This window comes from Aulonocara stuartgranti (assembly GCF_965226115.1).
Source record: "Aulonocara stuartgranti genome assembly, chromosome: 15".
Lineage (NCBI taxonomy): Eukaryota > Metazoa > Chordata > Actinopteri > Cichliformes > Cichlidae > Aulonocara > Aulonocara stuartgranti.
The window spans coordinates 38,664,183-38,686,453 of NC_138951.1; the positions used below are offsets into that span (position 1 = coordinate 38,664,183).

The window sequence follows — 22,271 nt, forward strand, 5'->3', positions numbered from 1 at the left end:
GTCGCCACCTGTTGTTACAGAGTAGTACTGCAGGTCTGTATTTTCAAGCTGAAACTTTAAAATATTAGCAAAGATTAAACCCATAACCACAGCAAGGGAATTACCACTGACCGTTATAATTTTACACTGCAGTAGACTGAAACATTTACTCAAAAAAGAAATTATTATGATTACAAAGGACAGCCTGATATAATAAATGAGGGAATTAATCTGAAAATCTACTTGTAACTACAGTGGACTCTCTCTCTCTCTTTATACAAATAATAATAATTATTATTATTTGTATTTTTTCACGCTGTTTAAAGAGTCGTATCTATGCCTTCAATACATCTATCTATATCTATAGATAGATATATAGCGTGAAAAAATACAAATAATATTAATTATTATTATTACTTATCCCTGTGGCAGTGGTCCCACTTGACCAGTATGCACAATAATAAGAATAGAAGAATCTCTTCCGGTTTCAATTCTGTCCCGTAGAAAGATCTTTTTACTTTAGTTAAAAATGTGTTCACAACGAGACAAGAATAGAATAGAAAGAATAAATAGCAACCAGAAGAGTCAGTCGAAAGGATTATAGTGCAGAAATGACATTTTTTCACTTTCAGACCACTTTATTGGGTACTACCGGCTTGAACCCCCCATTTTCCCTTCAGAAATGGCACAGACCTTGGTTACAGCCAGCTGTTAACGGAGTTAAATATGAGTGTCGATGAGCGGTTGTGCAGGTGTACCTAATAAAGTGGCCGGCGAAGCTACTTTTCTGCCCTCCCCACATGATGGCGCCACAGTCTTACACTGTGTGTCTGCACGAGGCCGTAGGACTCTGCTGTGACGCCTGATGGCAGTGGAGAGTCAGCGGAGTACAGTGTTTCCCTGTAACAGCAAACTTTCATCCTCAGTAACTGCCAGGCGTGGTTACAAATGACTGAATGGTGAGTAATTGCCCTTGCATAACGCACATGGACATGTATAACGTGGACAGTCCCTCGCCATGTACAAATCACCCCTGTGATTAAATAAGACTTCCTTCCTCTGTGCTATTTGACAGTGCGTGTCTGTGTTATACAACGTTAGACATTCTTAGCTGAGTCAGACGTAAGGAACACTTTGACCGTAACAGAGACATCCGACCTTATTTCCGTACTCTCTGGAAATATCAACAATGTTCAGTTTCAAAGTAGAATGTACCTCCAGAAAAAAGTACCACTGTCAACATATTTATTGGATTTACTTTAACCAACTCGAAATAACAGTTTAATTTTGGTATTAGACGGGGTAAATGCTTTCATGTGATATTTTTGTGTAATCAAATGTTCTTTAAAGAATAAGGTGTCCTGCTTGGCTCATCAGAGCTAATCTGATTTATATGAAGCAGGAGAATGGAGTGATGTAACTTTGTACCAGCAGCTTTCCAACAGGGTTTAATAAACCATTAAGTTGCGCTCAACATATTTAATATGACCCATCTTGACCTTTGACACACATTTTACCTGTCACCTGACATGTTCATGAGTCAGAACATGTCAGGTGACAAGATCGAAGTCAAATCAAGGAGCGGAAATGTTGATTTTAGCGTTCTTCCTTCATTCATAGTGTTGCATTTGCTGAACTGTATTTGCTCACAGTGACGTTTGAAACACTCCCAGTTTTGAGCAAATACGGGGTGAACATGCTGCCGCATGACCGCATGTTATAATGTGTGGAAAGTATGTGGTTGGGAAGACCTGTCACGCTGACACAAAAACCTGGTCCATCCAGTTCTTTAGTTTTGTAGCAACGTGCAGTTTGCATCCTTTGTGTTGTAGCGTAGCCACAAATACATGCCCTTTAAATTTCAGCAGATAGAAGAAAAACTGAGAAAACTAAAGTATGAATTTTGCCATTTTGTGCAAAATGCAGATCATCTTTCATTATTCCTGGCAGAGCAATGAAAAAATTATGAATGCAATGACATAAAAACCAAAAACTTCAAATAAAGCTGTCTAAAAGTTAAGGGGTAAATAAAACAGGGCGAAATCTTCATTCTCTTTTTAATCTGACTTGAATTAACCTTGATGAGATTAGATGCAACTCTGTAAAGCTCAGACAAGGAAACTGGATCCACATGACGCCACCTGTAAACACAGAGAACGGCGTTCCAAGGAAGTCGCTGTTTTCTGCAGAAAAGTGCAAGTAAGGGCTGATCAACCAACCTGCTGTTTGACTCAGACAAGGCCAACTCCTGATACATGTTATTCCAGATTTTAGGTATAAATGTTGAAAGCATTCACAGTTTTCAAGAGAAAGAGGTTTGAAAGAAAGGGAAGCTTAAGAAAGACTCTTACAGCCCAGTGCAAACAGCATTAGCTGTATGTGTCGACTGATGTTTTGCAGTTCAAAGAGGCAAAAGGTGGCTGTGAAGAAGCTCACATGGGTTTAGAAAATTTCCCACTTTTTATAAGTAAATGTTAACTGAAGTGCAAACATGATTTCATGCTTATTCAGTTTCGTACAGAGCAGTTTCCTTAATTTATCCTCACATAATCACACCGACAGATATTTGCATGTAGCATATATTTCCAGAGAAGTCATAAATCACATATTTTGCTGATGGGGAAGGGCATTCGGTTTATTGCCTGTTCGGTCGTTGCCAAAAATCAAATTGAGCCAGTACCGAAGAGGTTATGACAGCCGAGGGTCCGTTTTAATAAATGAAAAGGATTTATTACATAAGAGTGTCCCAGAAAAACAACTTAGAGTTAAATTGGTTTACATGTGACCACAAACTCAGCTAACTGAGAGACTCAGGCCAGAGGGATACTTGGAAAAGAAAAGCACGGTATTCCGAATAAGCTGAATAAAGACCTTTCAGTTTCAGGTGTTGTAGCTGTGTTGGTTTGAAAATAACTACCTTTGTTCAAATTTATGCCTGAGATGTCAGGCAGGCGATGAGTGATGCCTTCATATGAGCTGGTGTCAGTTTCCGTCCTCCTTCAGGAGACGTTGAGGCAAGCAGGCAGAGTTACTTCCTCCTTGGAAAAACGAATTACTCAGAATGAGATATGTTTTTCCTCAGAGCTCTATCAGTCTGTGAGGAATTTTGGAAGAGGACAGATGATTGTTACGGTGATATAATGAGGTCATAGTGGGCTGCATGCTTCGTTACACATGTAAACAGCTATTTTTGGTCAGAGCTTTGTTTTCATTGTGAATTATTTTAATTACAATCATTCATCAGTCACTTTGCTAGTTAAGTCTTGCTAGACTCCCTTTTTCCTTCAAGATGGACTTAATTCTTCGTGGGTTAGATTCAAAGGTGGTGGAAGCAAAATATGTCAAGCACATATCCATTACACCAGCCTGAGCTAGTGGTATAAGGTGGGATGGATCCATGCTTTCATTGTGGCTGATGCCAAATTCTGGCCATACCATCCAAATGTTGCTGCAGAAATCATGACTTGTCACTTGCCAACTATTTTCAATCCACCATTGGAGGAGTCCATGCAAACTGTAGTCTGGCTTTCCTGTTCAAAGCTGACTGGAAGGCCACCCGGTGTGGTCTTCTGCTGCTGTGGCTCATCTGCTTCAAAGATGTGTGTTCTAAGCTGCTCCTCTGCATACCTTTGTTCCTACAAGTGGTTATCTCAGTTGCCGCTGCCTTCCTATCAGCTTGAAGCAGTCTGGTCATTTTCCCCTGACCTCAGGTAACAAGTCATTCTTACCCAGAGAGCTGCTGCTTACTTATTTTCAGTCTGTTTGTTTTTTTAATTCTGGTTGTGTGGGAAAACCCAGATTAGTTTCTGATGCATTCAAACTAACCTGTCAGTTCCCAACAACCATGCCACATCCAAAGTCATTTAAATCACCTTTCTTCCTCATTCTGTTACTCAGTTAGAGCTAAAGCAAGTCCTCTCAACCATGTCCTCATGATTAGACACCAACATGATAAGACACTGCTGACGAATTTGGCAGCGATGCTAAGTGGTGAGCGTGAGGCTCCTCATATCAGTCTGGGGAAAAGGGAGGGGAAGATAAAATAAGAATATTTGTAATAACAATATTGAATTAGGAAGAAAAAGAATAGTAAAATTAAGAAAGATATTGGTGAAGAATATATGGAATAACTAACAGTCCCCAAGTCAGCAGCACTGGAATGATGGAGAGCCGACTCACAGACTATAAACAGAGGGTAGCTTTGCTGGAAGAGGTTACCCAGGTCAACAGCAATTCTGTTTTATGATTCATGGAGTGAAAATTCTCCTCTGTCTTACTGTCTTTCAATGGGGCACGTCAATTTGGAGACAAGTTCGCTGCTACAGAGCTGAGTCGACCCTAGACCTGACCCTCTTTAACAGTCCCGAAGACCCAGATGAGCCCATAAGCAGGCTGTCGATAATATTAAACTGAATTCTGTGTTGCTCACAGGAATGATGATGAAAGTGAGCTGGAGCCCCTCCAAAGCAGCCCACTCTTCAAGTTGACCAAGTCCTTGAACTCAAGCTCCAGCTACTGTGAACAGGGTGGAGAGTAAATAAGGTATTCAATTAATCAGTATCATTATAATACAGTATTATTAATTAATTACTAACACATAGATATAGATAATCCAGTAATGACAGGTTTTATACATACACAAGACCTTGGCAATAGTAGTGCAGAGAATTCTAGCAGTAGAGGTTTGTAATTGTATTGTTGATAAGTCTCCTAGGAGGCAAACCTCGGGGGGATGAAGGGATGTGGCATTCCAGTGTGCGTGGTGTTATATAACTGCAGCGTGGTGCCAGGTTAGCATGCAAGTACTTGTCAGTAGTAGTGCTTTGTGTGTATATCTGATTCTCCAGATCCCTTTTTCTTTTTGTGTTACTTTTCACCCATATAAAGTTTATTGTGAACAGGTGTACCTAATGAAGTGGCCAGTGAATGTAGTTTCTCATGTTTGTTATATTCATTTCACAGGAAAATTGAAGTCACGAATGTTTTCTGTGCCTCTTCAGACAAAACCACCTCACACACAATTACTAAACGTTAATGAGCCAACTCTCAGGTTGACCCCGTTTTTCTGCCATCATCGACTTCACTTCTGTATTTGTTCCCATGCAGGACCCCTGTAACCTACAGCAACTTTTTTATTTTACAGTATTGTTTATTTGCCTGTTTGACACTCTGGGAGACAAAAAAGCCAGATTTAGGCAAAAGAAAAAAAAAAACAGTAAGTATATGATTTAAAGGTGAAATCACAGGATGTGACAAATTTTATTTTGTAATTTTGCTGCTTACAAGAAAATAAATCTTGGTAATGCTGGCAGGATGACACTTTACATATCCCCCGTGTGTTGCGAAAGGAAGAATAAAGACACATGAAGACATTCTCATAATAAAACAGTAATTTATTATCTTTTTTTTGTTGTTGTCATTGACTGAAAACTAGAATTGTCTGAACAGCACATTACAAGGGCATCGTTAAGATATTTTCTCCAAGGCTCAGTGATCACTTTCATACAGTACATTTGGCATGTACACGGTATCTCCTTCAAATGAAAGAACAGAAAAAAAGAGAAGCCCATTTGCCAAAAAAGAAAAGAAAGATGACTGATTGTACAATTACCAAGCAATTTGGTTCTAAGCCACAGAGAGAGATGCCGATGGCCTGCTGACAGCAAGCGTCGGCAGAGGAGGCACAAAAGATGCAATTGCAGACAGGACATCCCATAATATGCTCATACGCAGCTGACTGAGTTCCAGCTTGAAAGTGAGAAATGTTTAATAGTTTGGATTGTTTTGTTTTGAGTATTGCTGTTTAGTTTTTGTTTTTTCCACTGTAAGCAAACTGTTATTCATTACAATTAAATGGTGCATTCATCAAAATCTGCAATGTAACAAACCCTTCTCTATGCATATGAAATTTAACAGCATTTAGATGAAAACAAAGACTGCTCCTTTTCTCGCCTCATGCACAAGACTTTTCCTTCCATTCTTCTTCTTCTAACTCACACCATCAGCTACTTACTCCAACCTCCTATCAATTTTCTCTCTCGGAAACTTTCAGATTTTCATTCAACAGAAAAACAAGAGTTCTGGATAAAAACCATGAGGTACCGAAGTGGTTTGATAACAGATCACGCAGAATATGCAAAATGGCGACAAAGAAGCACAAGGAAGGAAAGAGTAGAAAAAAAATATATAAGTGCGCGGTTTAAAATAAAAAAGGAAAAGAAAGACTTACACAGCTTTGTGTCTTTGGTTATAAAGTAGGTCAAACAATTTTCACAGCTTTTCATCACCCCAAAGCCAAACCCAGCAAATTCATTTCCGTTTTGACAAAGAAAGTCTAGAAAAAGTTAATCAACAGTTTTCTTTATCAAAACATCCCATCACATATATTTATCTTAAACAACAGGTGTTCTCCCGTACAAACTGCCCATGCTCTTAATACTTTACACTTTACAAAATATACATTCAACCTGGATTTCATCTAATGTAAGCGCAGCTTTAGTGTTAGCACTATTTCATGAAGAGGCCAAAAAAAAGTTTCTTTTTTGGAAACTTATTGCCTACCTGTTGAGAACTACGAGTTGCAAGAATCTATCACATTTAATACCCGACAGATTCTAAAATACCAAAAAGAAAAAAAAAGAAGTTTCTTTTTTGTTTTTTAATAAGCATCTCCATGACATTGTTCATTTACATTATGAAAATAGCAGCCCTGAAATAAATAAACGCAAATACTAAAACTGAACTAATGAAAATTTATTATGATTCATGTCAAACGTATGGTGGCTCTGAGAACAACACAAGATTTTTCGATGCAGCATATAACAAGCCGAGGCTGTCGGCTCGATCCGCTCGAGCTGAGCCGCCTGCCGGCGGCGTCCTCTTGCGCTCAGGAAGGACGTATCCTCCAAACCACCTCTCCATCACCCTCTCTGCACTCTTGGCCTCTTCCAGCCCTGCAATGACGTTGGGTGCAGACACTGGGAGGTCAGCCCCTGCTGGATGTTTCCAAGGATCCACGTCACCCCTCCGGTCCCTCGCAGGTACACGCTGCTGTCTTCCCCCCATTTGTTGCCCCACAAATCCAGCTCTCTGTGCCCTCTGACCCCCGCCATCCCCTACACAACATCAACATGCAGTTGCTGGTTTTTGTTTATTTTATTTTTTTTAAATGCACACTGGCTGCCCTGCTCCCCCCCCCCCCCCCCCCATTTGCCCCCCCCCATCTTCTCCTTTTTCAGCTCTGTTGCAGCCAAACATAAGGCCCGAATAAGACTTTGCACAGGATGGTAAATGTCTTAAACAATGTGAAGGCCTGATGACATCAGCACACGCTGACACAGCTCTTAGTGACAAACACAGATGTTGCTTTGTTGATTTGTCCTCAAGTGGAGCACTTTGAACACAGAGCCGAGTCCATTTGCTGTTTGGGGTTAAGGGGACGGTAGTAGTTAGTTGTTGCCTTTGCCAACAGACTCCTGTCCATGGGACGTGTGTTTCTGACAGTTTATAAAGAGGGAATCACGCTGAGGTGATGTCGGGCTGATGAGGGACGCTCTGGCTTCCCTCGTGGTGAACCAGAGAGGGGGTGCTGTTTGTGACGAGCGGGTGTTGCTGCTGCAGCGGCGGCGATCTGCTGCCATGGGTGAGCTGATTGGTCAGATGGCTGAGCTGCTCCGAGTTGGCCAGTGACTTCAGCACGGCGTTCTCGCGCTCCAGCATAGAGTTTCTCTCGTACAGCTCCTTGATGTGCTCCTTCAGCACCTCCACCTCCTCACGAACAGCGTACATCAGGTGACTCTTAACCAGATCCTGACAGGGAGGACAAACTAAAATTAGCACAGAAAAATAAATGTGGTCTTTGTACCGAGGCGTCACTGCTGCAGTTGCTTTTTAACAAATCCCCGGTCAATCAAAAGGGACCAGCAGCACAGAAACCAAATGTTTGGGCAGATTTGAGGCTAATTTTTCCTCTTTCCTTCTACAAGACGTTTCACGTTCATCCTCTTTCAAGCACTTATCTTAACATCAGCAAGGTAAAAGTTATTGTGAAATGTGTAATTGTACAGACTGGCAAGGAATCCATATCACAGGATTCATTCTGATATGACTTAAATATGCGGAAAAACTCACCATTGCCTGCTCAATCTTGTTATCGATGGCAACGACGCTGGCTCCCGAGGCACTGTGGACGGAAGAGGAGGAAGTTTAGATATCAATCTTGCTTATGCCCATCAGAGACCAGAAGCACGGGAAAGATTGAGGTGGAAGGTGAAGACATGTCTTGTTATACACACCAAACTCTGTTTCAGCAACAGCTTTATAACCCGGACTTGAAGCCTTTGCTCTACACGCCTGCATTAAGTGAAGTTGGCTTTCATCGCTCACACTATCTGTTCAGTATAAACAGCTGTCAGACTCTACTTTCAAATGTGCCACCAGTGAATCAGAGCATAGCAGCAACCCACAGAAACCAAGACAAAGTTCCACTTGTTATAACAGCTAAATCAAAATTCAACTATCTGCACATATATCCAGGTCAGACTGCATCTATGCATGGCAGACAGGGAGTCTGGTCAGTCTTGCAAAACGTGTTCGGTAATCAGATTACATCATCAGTGCACGCTCTCTTTTCTAAATTGTATCTGCATAAAATACCAAGCACCCACTTAGCTCCTCTCTGCCTCTTACATCGTTATAAAAACATCTTGATGTGGCCTCAGAGGAGCTCAACCCTGTAGTTTACATCTCACCATTTCTTCACCAGAAAGCGACGATTAAGCGTTTAATTAAAACACGACGATTAACTTACGAGTCCGTGCTACAAATCCTCATGAAACCAAACGACGCCGACTTTTCACCGTTTGCCCTTTAACCTCCTCCACAAAAAGCGCCTTTGTTTTCGAACGATCACCGCCCTGCTCCGCTGTGGAGCGAAAACAAAGGCAATCGATGTGTTCTGGAGCCGCTGGACGGCGCTCTGACTGGGAACTGGAGCAGCAGACGGAACACAATGTGCAGACTGCCTCTAATTATTGTTTTTAGAGCGTCCACGATGTTAAAAATTGGTTAACGTTATAAGAATGTGATAAAAGTAGATGTGAAACAGTTTCCTTTGAATTAAATACAGACGCAATTATTGTGTACCGAGGTTGGGGGTTGTAAGGAGCTTAAGTTAACGTAACAAATGTTTTTTTCTTATGTTTACATCTTTTTTAAACGTAATTAGATAGAAATTAAAATTAAAAAAAGAACGTGGAAATCGCACATTGCGCTAACATCAGCCTGGTACCAGTCTATCCATCATTTACACTCCGCGTGCTAGAGCGCACGTAGTGTACGGCTCCGTGGACATCTCGTGGGGGGACACGTGGTATAAACACAGATCAAACTGATGCCATATGTTCGGGAAGAGAGTGGTCAACACTCGGAACAGCTGCTGGCAAAACACCTCAAACTATGCGGGGGACAAAACGAGCGCAAATGGCCACCGAGCAACACTCAAAGCACGTGTAAAAACATTGACAAGGAGCCAAATGTCTGCAGTTCGTAAATAAGAGTTTATAAAAAAGGATGCAGGTATGTAAATGTTTTCAGTTAGTAACGCAAAGATGCCGTAAAAACTCCAAACGCGGTCTCCATATGCACGCGTAAAATAAGCCCACACGCGCGGACACAGAAACAGCTTTTAAAGGTGTTTACCTGACGCATCGCGCTCTGTAGGCCACCAAACGCCCTGAATGTGGCGGGGATGTTCCCGGCGAGCAGGGCAGGCTGTAGCTCATTTTGCAGCGCATGGTTCCTGAAGTTTTCTCGCGGCTACACGTTTCTTACTGAGTAACAAACACAAACAACTGTCCTGTTTGAGTGGAGGCTCACGGTTTCTTAAAACCACTGCTTGGTCACATGGTGAGGCGGAGTTCAGCCTTCGCCGCCTCCTCCCTCCCCTCACCATTCATTTACTCCGAGAAGCTTCTTTCACAAGTTACATTATTCAGAGCCGAAACGTACGTGCGGAACAGCCACTCCAGAGGCACACGGGAACATATTTAAAGGCTCAGCTTTAATTCAAGGAGAGGCACAGCTCTGTATGTACCCTATATCTTGAGTTAGTGCCTTAAACTCCATCTGCACCATTACAAGGCTTCTGCAGGCCTGTTTCTCCACGTTTATTCTGTCTTTCCTTGAAATTTTGAGTCAAACTTTGCGGAGTTTGGCATATAAATTGTGCATAAAACACAACAAGGAGCGGTAAACAACAGTTGTTTTAAAAAGAATTTGGTGGTTTTATTGATCACATTAAGACTGCATTAAAACATCACAGGAATAAATTCATGTCCTTTTCGGCTAATTATATTAGCAAAGCAGTCCCTTCCTCCTCTGTCATTTCCAGTAAAAACACCAAGATTAAAACATGAGATGACTTCAAACTGCCCGCTTATTTTTCCACTCACTCAGTGGTTTACCAAGCACCTAAAATGGTTTAACTAAACGTCTGAGATTAGTCTGCGATAAGAATGGCAGCCAGGGTGTACCCCCACATTCCGGCTCGTTTGACTGCTGGGAGAGGCTCAAGCGTCTCCACTGCCCGTAATCCTGAATTGGACAAGCGGAAGCAAAGGGATGGACGGACGTCAGAGATGTGTAATGACGGTGAGGTAAATGAGTTGCATTCCAGCACAAATCTCATTCAGATATGTGATTTTAAAGTCGATAGATGACGGCAGCAGCAACAGAACACATTCCACCCTTTGAACTGAGCACTTCCACATCTGGGACAGTGAAAGAGATATGTCCACGAGCTTTGGCTGGAATGTGTTGTTATCAATAGCAAAAGACAAGAGGCATGCAGGTTGAATTAAAAATACAAAAAAAAAAAGAGAGAAAAGTTTGGCTTTGCAATCTGTACTTGAAGAGTTAAAGAAAAAGCTAGAAAGGAAGAAACATGTTGTTGTCATTCCATGTTCAAGGAAAACAAAGCAAACTGTATATTTTATTCAAGGAAGAAGACATGTGGTGGTTTATGTAAGGACCACTGGCTGTGTTAACCTCAACACGGGCCTTCCCCGCAGACTGCAGCAGAGTACAAATGTACTCACCACCCCCCACCACCCCCAAACAAAGTCTCCGGGACCATAGGCAGCACATTCCAGTTCTGGCCACCTCCGGCCCCGAGGCCAATGCATTCAAACCCAGACATCTGTGTCACAGCCACCAGGGCTGGCTGCAGAGTTTCTACCACGCGTGCCTCCCTTTTGACACCGAGCCCATCTCCTCTTACACTGTACGGTGTACCCATCCTCCACCTGGATCCGTGTACATCACAGCAGACACGTGCAGGAGCCAAACAAACTCCCTAAATCATCACACACTGTTTTACAGCACCAGAACGCCAATGTGTTCTCCATTAGGGTCACAAATGCACCGGCACTCGTCCCCGTCCCAAAGCACATAAACACTCTCTGTGGGGGAAGGCAGCTGAATAAATGAAACCTTTGTCTTACAGTAATAACCCCCCTCAACGATCATATTTCAAAACAATAGCTGGAGGGTGGGGGCTGCAACAACAGATGAGTGTGCTCGCTGACAACTCACTGTGGCTCTTGTACCGATGCAAACGCTGGCTGCAGCCGGCCGCTTGTTTGAAAAGACAGGAGGGTGTAGTTCTGCCGCTGCGCCAGTTGGCGTCAGCAGATGCCCCCGATTAGCTGCGATTCAAAAGTTCAGCAGCTTCAGGAAGACAGCAGTTTAGCTATGACTTCATTATTATGGCACAAATCAGCTTGAAATTTACGTTTAATCATGACGCAGCTGTAAAATTAATTTTAAAATAAAAAACAAAGAATGTTTTTGCTCCATCGGAGCTACAGGGGACCAATTCTCTTTTTATCTGTCTGAAAGGGGTCAAAAGTGCTGCGTGACCCAGCAAACAACCAAGCAGGCTCCACAACACTCTGCTCAACTAAACGATCACTCACTCTGAAAACAAAGAAACCAGTATTTTTGCAACAGGGCGTTCTCGGCAGCAGACCTGTGAGCCCCTCATGTTTACCCATCTGCTTAAATCAATCAGATCATATCCAGTTTTTCCACAGAAACAAGTACTAAAAACAGAAAAACAAAAAGAAGAGGAAACTTGGATTTCAGTCAATGCAATGTCTGCCGACATGAACAGATTTTTTTAGAAATGTTATATTTAGATTTTCAGTTTCTGATCACATCAGCCTAATAAATCAATCAAATCCTCACATGTGAAGCTGAAGAAACAGTTTCAGATTATTTCCTGCCACACAAATAAAACTTTTTATTCACTAGCAAAACCGCAATTAGAAACTCGTTAGTCAAAATGTTCTATATTGAAATCAGTTATCAGGAAGGGCACAATTTACCTTCTAATGTGTGTGAAACGTGTGAGTCAACACAGCCTCAATGCTTTTCATGAAAATAACCTGAAACTGGAATATTAAAAAGGGGAGAAACAGGTTACACATCCCACAGGGAATTCTTGTGGTTTACTGCAGTTTATGTTTCCTGCAAGCACATATATTTGCATACTGAACTAAAATAATCCCCCAAAGACAACAATCTCGACAAACTACTTCTGTCCTCCATGGGCAGCAAAGCTTCAAACAACTGTGACAATTGCAGGATGCGACAAGTATGTTAATACGAGTCTGTGAACGTGGCACATATTTGGATGCTGTATTGTTGGGAGCATGTCTATATAAGGGGTGGTCCATATTGACACAATGGAGTCTAAACAAAATAAGAGAGACCACAGGGAAGTTTTATTTCTCCAGCACTAAATCCAAGTCACAAGTGGGCGTGTCTGCTGCCACCGAGCTTCCTCGTAAACAGGCCGGAGGAGTTGCCCCACTGCAACCTCATCTGTTGCGCAATATCGCTACACTGCTGCACAAGCAGCTCCTCGTCTAACATACGCGATGTGACTGGAAGGGAACCGGCCCGTCCTTCCACCACATGGACAGCTCCAGCAGACATCTTGGTAAACAAAACCGGATGACCGGGGAGCATGAGAAGCAGTCAAGTCCCTCGGGGCTTATAAAGCGAGGATAAAATCTGAATTCTTCAGACGGCAGATGAACTTCGTCCATCACTGTTAATTTAAGCAGTCCACAGAAGGCCTTTTTTTTTTTTTCATAGCACAGTCTTAGACGTGATGTCCATACCTACCAACAAGCATGAAAACATATCAAGAGACCAGTCGCGTACATGTAGGCCACAATTCAACTAGACAAAAGCTGCTGGTTTAGGGGACAAGCTCACCAAAGCAACATCTGCAATCTGTTCCCCATCTACAACTAACTACTGCTAGTGAAGCTGACGTTTTGTGTTGCTGCAGGAGAAGGGGCAGGTGGTAAGAAGCAAACGGACCAGCAGAAAAAAAAAAAAAAAAAAATGTAACCAGCAACCCTGCTGGTTACATTTTTTTTTTTGTTAATGGCGACTGTACTCGACCTCGACAGCTCCTACAGAAATCCATCAAAACCCATATGCAAACAGTGAGAATGCAGCTCAAGGGTCCTCTGACCATAATTACCTAAACACAATGTGCTGCAAGATCAAATTACACTTTTTCAACGCCTGAGAGACTTGAGCTTCGCCACTTGTTTGTCTCAATCTGGATTAAGACCCCCGCTGGAATGTGCATACGTAATAGTTTTGTTCCTGAGGCTTTAATGGAAAAATCCCGGCACCTCAGCGTTAACGGGCCTCTGCATTCAGGGGAGCATTTATCACAGGATCAATGACTCAGCCTCATTTGGGTTTACTCTCTGAAGCAAAGGGTGTGGGTCAGACTAATGTCGTTAGGTAGTACAGTCTAATTACCCCTAATACACATGTCAGTGTCTTTATCAGTGGCACTTCAAGGGGACTTTTGGGAAACGCTGATGTTTAATGTTCTAAACATTGCATTTTAAAAGCAACCACAAGACAATCTGACTACTTAACACCAACTAAATCGCTGTGCTTTAAATAAATGATTAACACCAGCAAAGACAAAAATTAATCTCCTCCTCAAAAAACAGGATACTGGCTTTTAATTTGGTGACTTTGCAGATTTGGTCAGACAAAATAAAACAGCCATTTTTAGTGTTTTCTGACCAATAACTGCCAATGTCCATCGTCTACTGTAAATCATATATCAGTCTGACCTCATGGTGGTTCAGCTGGTAATTTAATGGTCAGTCAGTGGCTATAGGAGATATCCTGATATATAACTAAGTGTGAATGTCTTTAACTGTTCGAGCTCTAGGAGACACGATGTTGGAAAGGCCTGTGTGTGCTCAGCAAACCCTTTCTGGATAAAAACAGATCAAATGTCAGCAGCTTCCAAAGATAAAGTAGCCAGAATGAAAATGCTGCCACTAAAACAGTACAATCTTTGTGACAAGTGGTGTGTTATGCAAGCTTTAAGATCTTTCATGGATATGACTGCCATCCATCAAATTCTCCATGAATCTAAAAAAAAAAGGTGTCCCATATGAGATCAGTGCTCTGTGCACGTCCAGTCCTGTCCTGGCTCCCACACAGCTGTTGGGTAAACTTTAAATTTTTTAAAAATAACTGTACTTCCTTAACAGATAAGACACTGCAAATGTATTGGGATGGATCTGATGAGGATAAGACCCGCCCCCAGGCTTTCGGCAATTACAATCTGAAGTAAGTCCAAGAAATACAGCCCTACAGTAAAGTACACTTTTTTTTCCTTTCTAAATAACAAAGGTGCAATAAATGGTGACAGTTTATAAAAGTTATATTTCTCAGTTCTATTTTGAAGACAACTGCAGCTCAGTTGATGAAGAAGTTTACCATGACAGTGTTGTCCAATCAGCACATCAGAAGTGAAACTTCAGCATTCAAGAGTTAAACTTTAATCCTCTCCCCAACAATGACTGCTCGTTTCTGAGTCATAAACAGTGCTAACATATCTGATCTGGTTTAAATAAGTCCCCGCTGGCTGAGCCTTGGCTGGGCCTGAGGCCACCAATCAGGTGTTCTCTGACCAAATATAAATCTGTCTATTCTTTATTATCCATAATCATCGAGTTGATCTTTGTGGACAGAGGACTGTAAAAGGGTTGCTGCCTGTGGGTTACGTGGAACTAATCACAGCCTTATAATAAATCCATTCAACACAGACAACAGATTGCTTTCCTGCTATGTTTACAAAAGCAGAGTTCAAGTTGTAATCTTGTTAGGTTAAAAAAATAAATGTGCAGAGTTTTTTTACAAGGGAAGACTAAAGCAGAGCTGTGGGGGATCAACTACAGACCAGTGAGACTTTGAGTTTGTGAAATGATGTCCAGAAACAACTCTGCATCCTGTGGTTATACTTCTTATTAGCAGTTAGAAAACTGAAAAAAATAACTAAATCACTGCATGGGAAACCTAAGACTGAATGTCTTAGATGACATGTATTAATAGACCTCTCTGCTGAATCACTTGTTATTAATCTCTGTCTCTCTTCCACAGCATGTCTTTATCCCGTCTTTCTTCTCTCACCCCAACTGCAGCAAATGGCCCCGCCCCTCCCTGAGCCTGGTTCTGCTGGAGGTTTCTTCCTGTTAAAAGGGAGTTTTTCCTTCCCACTGTCGCCAGAGTGCTTGCTCATAGGGTGGTAATATGATTGTTGGGTGTTTTTCTTTGTATGTATTATTGTAGGGTCTACATTAAAATATAAAGTGCTGTGAGGCAACGTTGTGATATGGCGCTATACAAATAAAATTGAACTGAATTGAATGTCAAAGAGAAAAAAGTTACACATGAATGCACATTTTTAGTACAATTATACAAATATGAAGTACAAACTCACTGCCACTGTTTTTATGGGTGAATATTAAAAATTATGTTCAGTTTACCAAACAGTCCAAATTTAAATCTGTATCCTGATGTAAAAAAAAAAAAAAGAAAAAAAGAAAAAAAGAAAAAGCTATAATGCGTGCCTTCGAGTGTTTTTCGAGTTTTGTGTTTTCAAAATTAAAATAACATTTGCGTGTTTTATTTTAGTCACAAGCAAAAATTTCTAATGCAGCATTTTTCCACACGTGTCCAAAAAGGCTTTCAGCAACCTGTGGTTTTAAAACTAATTTGGGTTGTAAAGCTACAAGCTCTGCATTGCTGATAGAGCAGCAGAAGATTTGGCACCAATACGTTTTGATCCCAAAAGCCAATCAGAAACTTGTCTAAAAATGAGATGATGAGCGGGCACTGTGCTCAACTGAGGTTTTACATTTTTCCATAAACCCACTCATTTTGAGGAATGCTTTAAAGGGCCCTCAAAACTGTTTGTGTGCAATTCCCCTCTTCATTTCCAACAAGTCCGACCTTGCAGGAGAGCTGGCTCGGGACAAAGGGAGGTGGAATGAGGCGTCTCCTTCAGGATTACCTGGGGTTAGTTGAAAAGTTCTGAATAAAGCTGCTCTGTTACTCTCAGAGCCCATAGGCAAAGCCAAGCTGGATGAGGAACAAACAGAAGCACAGAGTCTTTTGCCAGCTGTGACGACGCACTGTTGCTCAACTGCTACTGTTGTCAAGTAAACAAGGACCCTTATTTAGGTCATATGGACGATCTCGTGCTTAATGCAGTATTACGGGGCGATCGTGGCTCAAAGAGTTGGCAGTTCGGCTTGTAACCGGAAGGTTGCCAGTTCGAGCCCCGGCTCGGATAGTCTCGGTCGTTGTGTCCTTGGGCAAGACACTTCACCTGCCGCATACTGGTGATGGCCAGAAGGGCCGATGGCGCGATATGGCAGCCTCGCTTCTGTCAGTCTGCCCCAGGGCAGCTGTGGCTACAACTGTAGCTGCCTCCACCAGTGTGTGAATGTGAGAGTGACTGAATAGTGGAATTGTAAAGCGCTTTGAGGGCCCCGAAAAGCAATCCATTATTATTATTATTATTATTATTATTATTATTATTATTATTATTATTATTATTATTATTATTATTATATCACACACAATGTCTGATTGGTTGCTAATCCCTCCACCACTTACTGTCACTTGGCAACAGAGGTTTAAAGTCACAAGCATTGATAAACTACTCCAAAAGTCCACCAACCCTTGATGATATGTGCAATTTTAGTCAATATCCCCAAGAATGACATTTTGAAACAAGAATCATTTAAAGCTCAATAATTGTAAACTCTACTTCTTATTTCATTCTGTCACATATATATCACAGGATAAATGTTAATATATGGCATTATTAAGTCATATTTATTTTCTTGCTTCTTCCCAAGACTCCCCAGAATTTTCTGCACGTCACTTCATGACATAACAAGTCAACCGCATGTTTAAGGACTTAAACGATAAATACACCTCAACTTCAAAGTTTGTTTGCCGGTATCTGTTGGCAGCTTCCATGAGAGCACATGGGAACAGAAACTGTTTATGGTAAATGCAAACCACGGATTCCCAAGTCAAAACAAGTGCCATTCATTTGTCTGCGTTATTGACAGGTACCTATGCAACGAAACAAATAGCTTATAAAAAAATAAATCATTAAGCACAGAAAATGAAGCCTAAACTCTAAATAAAGCAAGATTGTCAAATGCATTATACATACTAGCAAACACCAGGCTCGTGGCACTTTTTCAAATTCTTCATCCCGTATTTAGCCCCGAGTGAAACGGATTAAGTTAGCATCACATTAACAGGGAGGCGATGAAATGAACGTAATAGACATCCTGAAATCCAAGGATTGTTTTTTAAAAACATAGATATTAATCATCGCTGTGTGTGTGACAGTGTTCGTGCAAAGTAAGCATACAGATATATACGTACAATATGATGATTACAGCATTTGTTGATTGATTTATTTCATTAGCAACTCAAAGCAAATCCATAGTTATGCAATTTCATAAAATTCAGCTTGGGAGTTTTACTGTAATCTTTGAGAAAGAGCACATACCTGTGCTTCAGCTCTTGTCTTGGTGGTGGAACAATGGGAATAATGAAGAAAAAAAATAAATGAATTAAATTATCACCGGTAGTATGCAAGTAAAAGCATTTAGAGGACTTAAACATTTAATAAAAGAATAAAATAAATGGATCTGGCCACACGCAAGAAATGTATACACAAATGTCTAACATAACTTTTAAGATATTAAAATAATTTAATGTTACAATTTTTTTGTTTGAGTCAATCTGGACAGCTACCTTTGTGTAGCCGTTTTTGAATGAAAGATATCGCCTCTTCTTTTATTAGACCTGTCAAAGTAATTTTTGACTACTGTCATCTTGTAGTCTATGAAAGGTAACAAGAAAAATCGAGCTCTCCCTGAAGAGACATTTGTTGGAGCTGGAACAGGGGATTTAATACTTCTTTTTTTTTTTTTAATTTAAAAACTAAAAAACAGTTCTCAAATTTACACATAATCCCATCCATTATGGGTTAATATAAATCAGCTGAAAGCCAAGGCATGTTAGTAACAAGCACAATGCCACAGCTCTGACATGGACTCTTTTTTTTTTTTTAAGGATGAGCTTTTAAAGGTTGAGAATTAAGCTTAAGCTTAAAAACACTTTTAAAAATCACCAACTTCTCATCTGATCATACCAATGACAGGCTTACAAAAACATTGGTCATGTTATTACATTTGGATCTGCAATACTCAGTACTAAACCTCTTCAGCACTTAGCTCCACACATCGCAGGGACAAGGGAAACCTGAGCCCCAGATCCTCGTGACTGGCAGACCACAGATACGCTGAGTGTCACAGAGATGTGAAACGCTGCCAGATCAGCTCTAGTGCTTCTTCCACTGCCATGCTTTCTGCGTGCTGTACACACTCACACCTGCTGAAATGTCCAGTTTGACCAGCCGTTTAAGTAATGAGTCCCAAAGTGATGTTTCTTTATTTCAATAAAGGAGAAAAGTCTAGACTTTTTTAATAATCTGGTAATCATTCGATACATTCAGTCTTTTCCTCTCAACGATAAAATCTGTACGACACATAAGGAGCCAATTATTCTTTGGTTTAATTCTGGCTGAAAAATTGCTGTTTAAATAATATAAGTATATATGGAAATAGATCCATAGATACATCTATCAGAAAAGGAAATAAAATCTTATCCAGAACAGGTCATCGTTTTCTACAATAAATTTAAAGTACAGCTGTAGTCACTTGTAAACTATATAAATCAGGGGTGGGGAACTCCAGGCCTCGAGGGCCGGTGTCCTGCAGGTTTTAGATCTCACCCTGGGTCAACACACCTGAATAAAATGATTAGTTCATTACCAGGCCTCTGGAGAAAGTCAAGCCATTTAAATCAGCTGTGTTGGATCAAGGACACATCTAGAACCAGCAGGACACCGGCCCTTGAGGCCTGGTGTTCCTCCACCCCTGACATAACAATCATCCTCCAATTGTTTCTGGAAATTTGTGACAGATGCTCACACTGAAATTAGTAAAATCAATTAATTACTTCAGGACTCCATAAATAGATTACAGGCTGCTGAAGATGGACATTTTCCTTTAGGGTGCACAAGGTGAAAGCGGTACAGGGTCCGGTTAAGCCAGCCAGCCAAGTCAAGGCCACACACAAGTTAAAACACCCGAGCTCATACCTATCGTTGATGGGCTTTGACCCTCGTAATCGGCTAGGCCGGAAAGCCTGGTAGAAAGCAGTGGACGGGTTCCTGCATTTTAATTAGGAAGGGAAAAAAGAAAGTAGAAGCATGAGTGAAAAAACAGAAATGTGCATAGTGAGGAAGTAGAGCAAGAACTTGAACCACAATGAGGTAAAACTGAGGAGAGAAACATTTTGTCAGTCATCCGAGTGACTTCTTCAGTCTCAGCTGACTGCAGTTTCCAACTTAAAAACAGTAAATTTTCATAATGACCGAAACTAGAACCACTGATTAACAAAGGGCTGTGAGATCAGTTTCATGATCATTAATTTGCGAATTGCCATGACCATTGATTACCACGAGTACAATTCACAGAGAGTTGGGGAATGGCTGCAATCACATGATTGTAAGATGGTGAGAGATTAGGTTCCCTCCTCGATTCAGAGATGGTCTTTCCCTTTTTGGGTTTGAGCAGTGAGTCAAGGAGGCTAAAGGTAAGTCTGCAGGGTACTGAGGTAGAAAACAAGAATCATGTCATTTGTATGAACAGCCAACTTAAAGCTTTGACATGTCCACTCCAAACTTTGTGGCTCATTTCCCCAGACATGGATTAAGCATAGTCTTAGACTGAAACTTGTTTCCATTGGAGATCATTGAATGTTTTTGTAGTTGAGGACTTGCTTTAATCCATGTCTGAGAAACTGTCTTACTATAATCAGCACTATTTCTAAAAAAAAAAAAATTTTTTAAATATCCTGGACAGACGAGACTACAAATTGGGAGAAAAATAATTATTATAAGGTTCGTGCTGGTTAATATGCCACGTCTGCATCTTCAATATAAAACTTTCTATGGAGCCTCCTCCTACAGTGTCTGCAGGGGTGGTCGACCAAAATCACAAACTACGCAGGTTAAATATATACAACACCCTGGAGGACCTAAAAACAAAATCCGGCGTGGCTTAGGAATTCAGTTCCAAAACTAGAAGAGTGGGGTTAACCATCCACTACTGTATACTGTACTAGTGACTGTCGAGCCTGATCTACCACTGAGTTTTCATATGCGAACCCTTGATAGATTTATATGTGCCACTCCCAGCCAACAGCAGCTCAGTAAACCCAAGTTTTCTGCATCTCTGCTTCGGTATTTAGACACTGTCAGTTTATAGAGCTCCCAAACAACAGACTTCATGACAGCAGCTGTCACATCAACTCTGACAGAGCCAAAATACCTGGTTTTATTGGGATGGGGAAAATTTTGCATGCAAAATGAGGTCATTGTATGAAAGAAGAGGGCCGCCAGGTATGAAGAGAAGATGAGTGAAGGGGAGTCATTCAAAAATCAAGGAAGTAGAGAAAGAGGGGAAAAATAAGGGGGGGGGGAAGCAGTTATAAGGAAATATGGAACCACCGTGTCACCACACACCTCTCAGCATTACCCTGAGCAAAAGGTTGGTTTTTCATACCACACACTATATTACAGTGCACAGGACTATAGAGACTTTGTTTGCCTTTGCATTCACTCTGTTTTAGATCTCATTTCAAGGAAATAAACAGACTTTGTTTTCTTTTAAAGTGGGCAGAAGGCTAGCAAGCTCCTTTAGGTCCTCTCTCAATAAAGCAGGTCTACTTTAGACTACTTGGCACTCGCCTTTGTGGGAGGAAGAGCAAGTAAAAGTGAAAGAAAATGTACACCAGTTACAAGGCTCCGCACTGTCAGCAACTGGTAAGAGATGGTGTGTGAACATAGCACTTCTGTTCCCCCCTAAAAAAAGAACAATAGTAAAGAAGCGCAGGTGAGGTAGATATGGTAGTCAGGAGCCTCACCCACAGGGAGAAGGTAATCCAGCTCAGAGATGAGACACCAAAGCAACAGGTTGTCATAATTTAAGTTTGTGACAGTTTAAAAGGAGCCTTTATCACAAAATAGAGGAAGCACCAAGCCTGAACACCACCAATGGCAACATGTGTATATACTGGTATATGAATCCACTCTGTCAAACATTTTATTTGTTTCTCTGGGATTTCTCCCTGATGCCGAAAACTAAAATAACAATTATTGTTCTCCTCCTTTTATTAAACTCAATTTAATTTCACATTTCAGGTTTAGTTAGATGTTGTGACAGCCACGTTACACCCTTCACTGACGCCTCACAGTGAAGCAGAGCATATTAAGAGCTTAAGAAACTGAAATATTGTAATTATTGGATAAGAATATAAAGCTGTCCATTTTTAAATTTGCCACAGTGCCTCCAGTAAAGTGTAAAATGTTTTTTTTATTGTTTTACAAAAAGAATTTGCCATTTTATTTATTAGACATGCAGGTTTAGGTAGGGGTGGGCCGTATAAATGGTATACGGTAGAAACGATATGAATTTGGCCAGCGGTAGAGGTTTTGACTATACCGGGATAGCGCATAATGATGGTGTCATCAAGCTGCACCGGTTTTGGTCAAAAGCATTGCAGAGACTGCAAAAGGAGAAGTTTTGGACCCAGATTACTCTGCGAGGCTCCTGACTACGGCAGCCGTAATGCTCCAACAATCCAAAACCGCTTCAAGGTCAGTAAGCACAACCAGGATACATACATAAGGCGCACCGGATTATAAGGTTCACTCTCAATTTTTGAGAAAATTAAAGGATTTCAAGTGTGCCGTATTAGTGTGGAAAATACGTTATACAGAAGAAAAATTATATATT

At 41.1% G+C, this 22,271-nt stretch overlaps 1 protein-coding gene and 1 long non-coding RNA gene across 2 annotated transcripts in view; one reads left to right on the forward strand and one right to left on the reverse strand.

The window, feature by feature from the left end:
- Positions 1 to 2: 2 nt before the first annotated feature.
- On the forward strand, positions 3 to 4,519 carry LOC309689453. The gene is made up of 3 exons (XR_014271386.1): positions 3 to 33; positions 660 to 938; positions 4,411 to 4,519. It is a non-coding gene; the product is annotated as an uncharacterized lncRNA (long non-coding RNA).
- An 832-nt stretch (positions 4,520 to 5,351) lies between these two features.
- Positions 5,352 to 22,271, reverse strand: part of tsc22d2 (TSC22 domain family 2) — a 32,636-nt gene continuing 15,716 nt past the window's right edge. Inside the window, exons 2-3 of the mRNA XM_082505863.1 lie at positions 8,110 to 8,161; positions 5,352 to 7,788 (exon numbers count right to left, since the gene is read on the reverse strand). Of these exons, the coding sequence (XP_082361989.1) occupies positions 7,498 to 7,788; positions 8,110 to 8,161 (343 nt within the window). The 3' untranslated portion in view covers positions 5,352 to 7,497. The remainder of the gene's footprint in view (positions 7,789 to 8,109; positions 8,162 to 22,271) is intronic.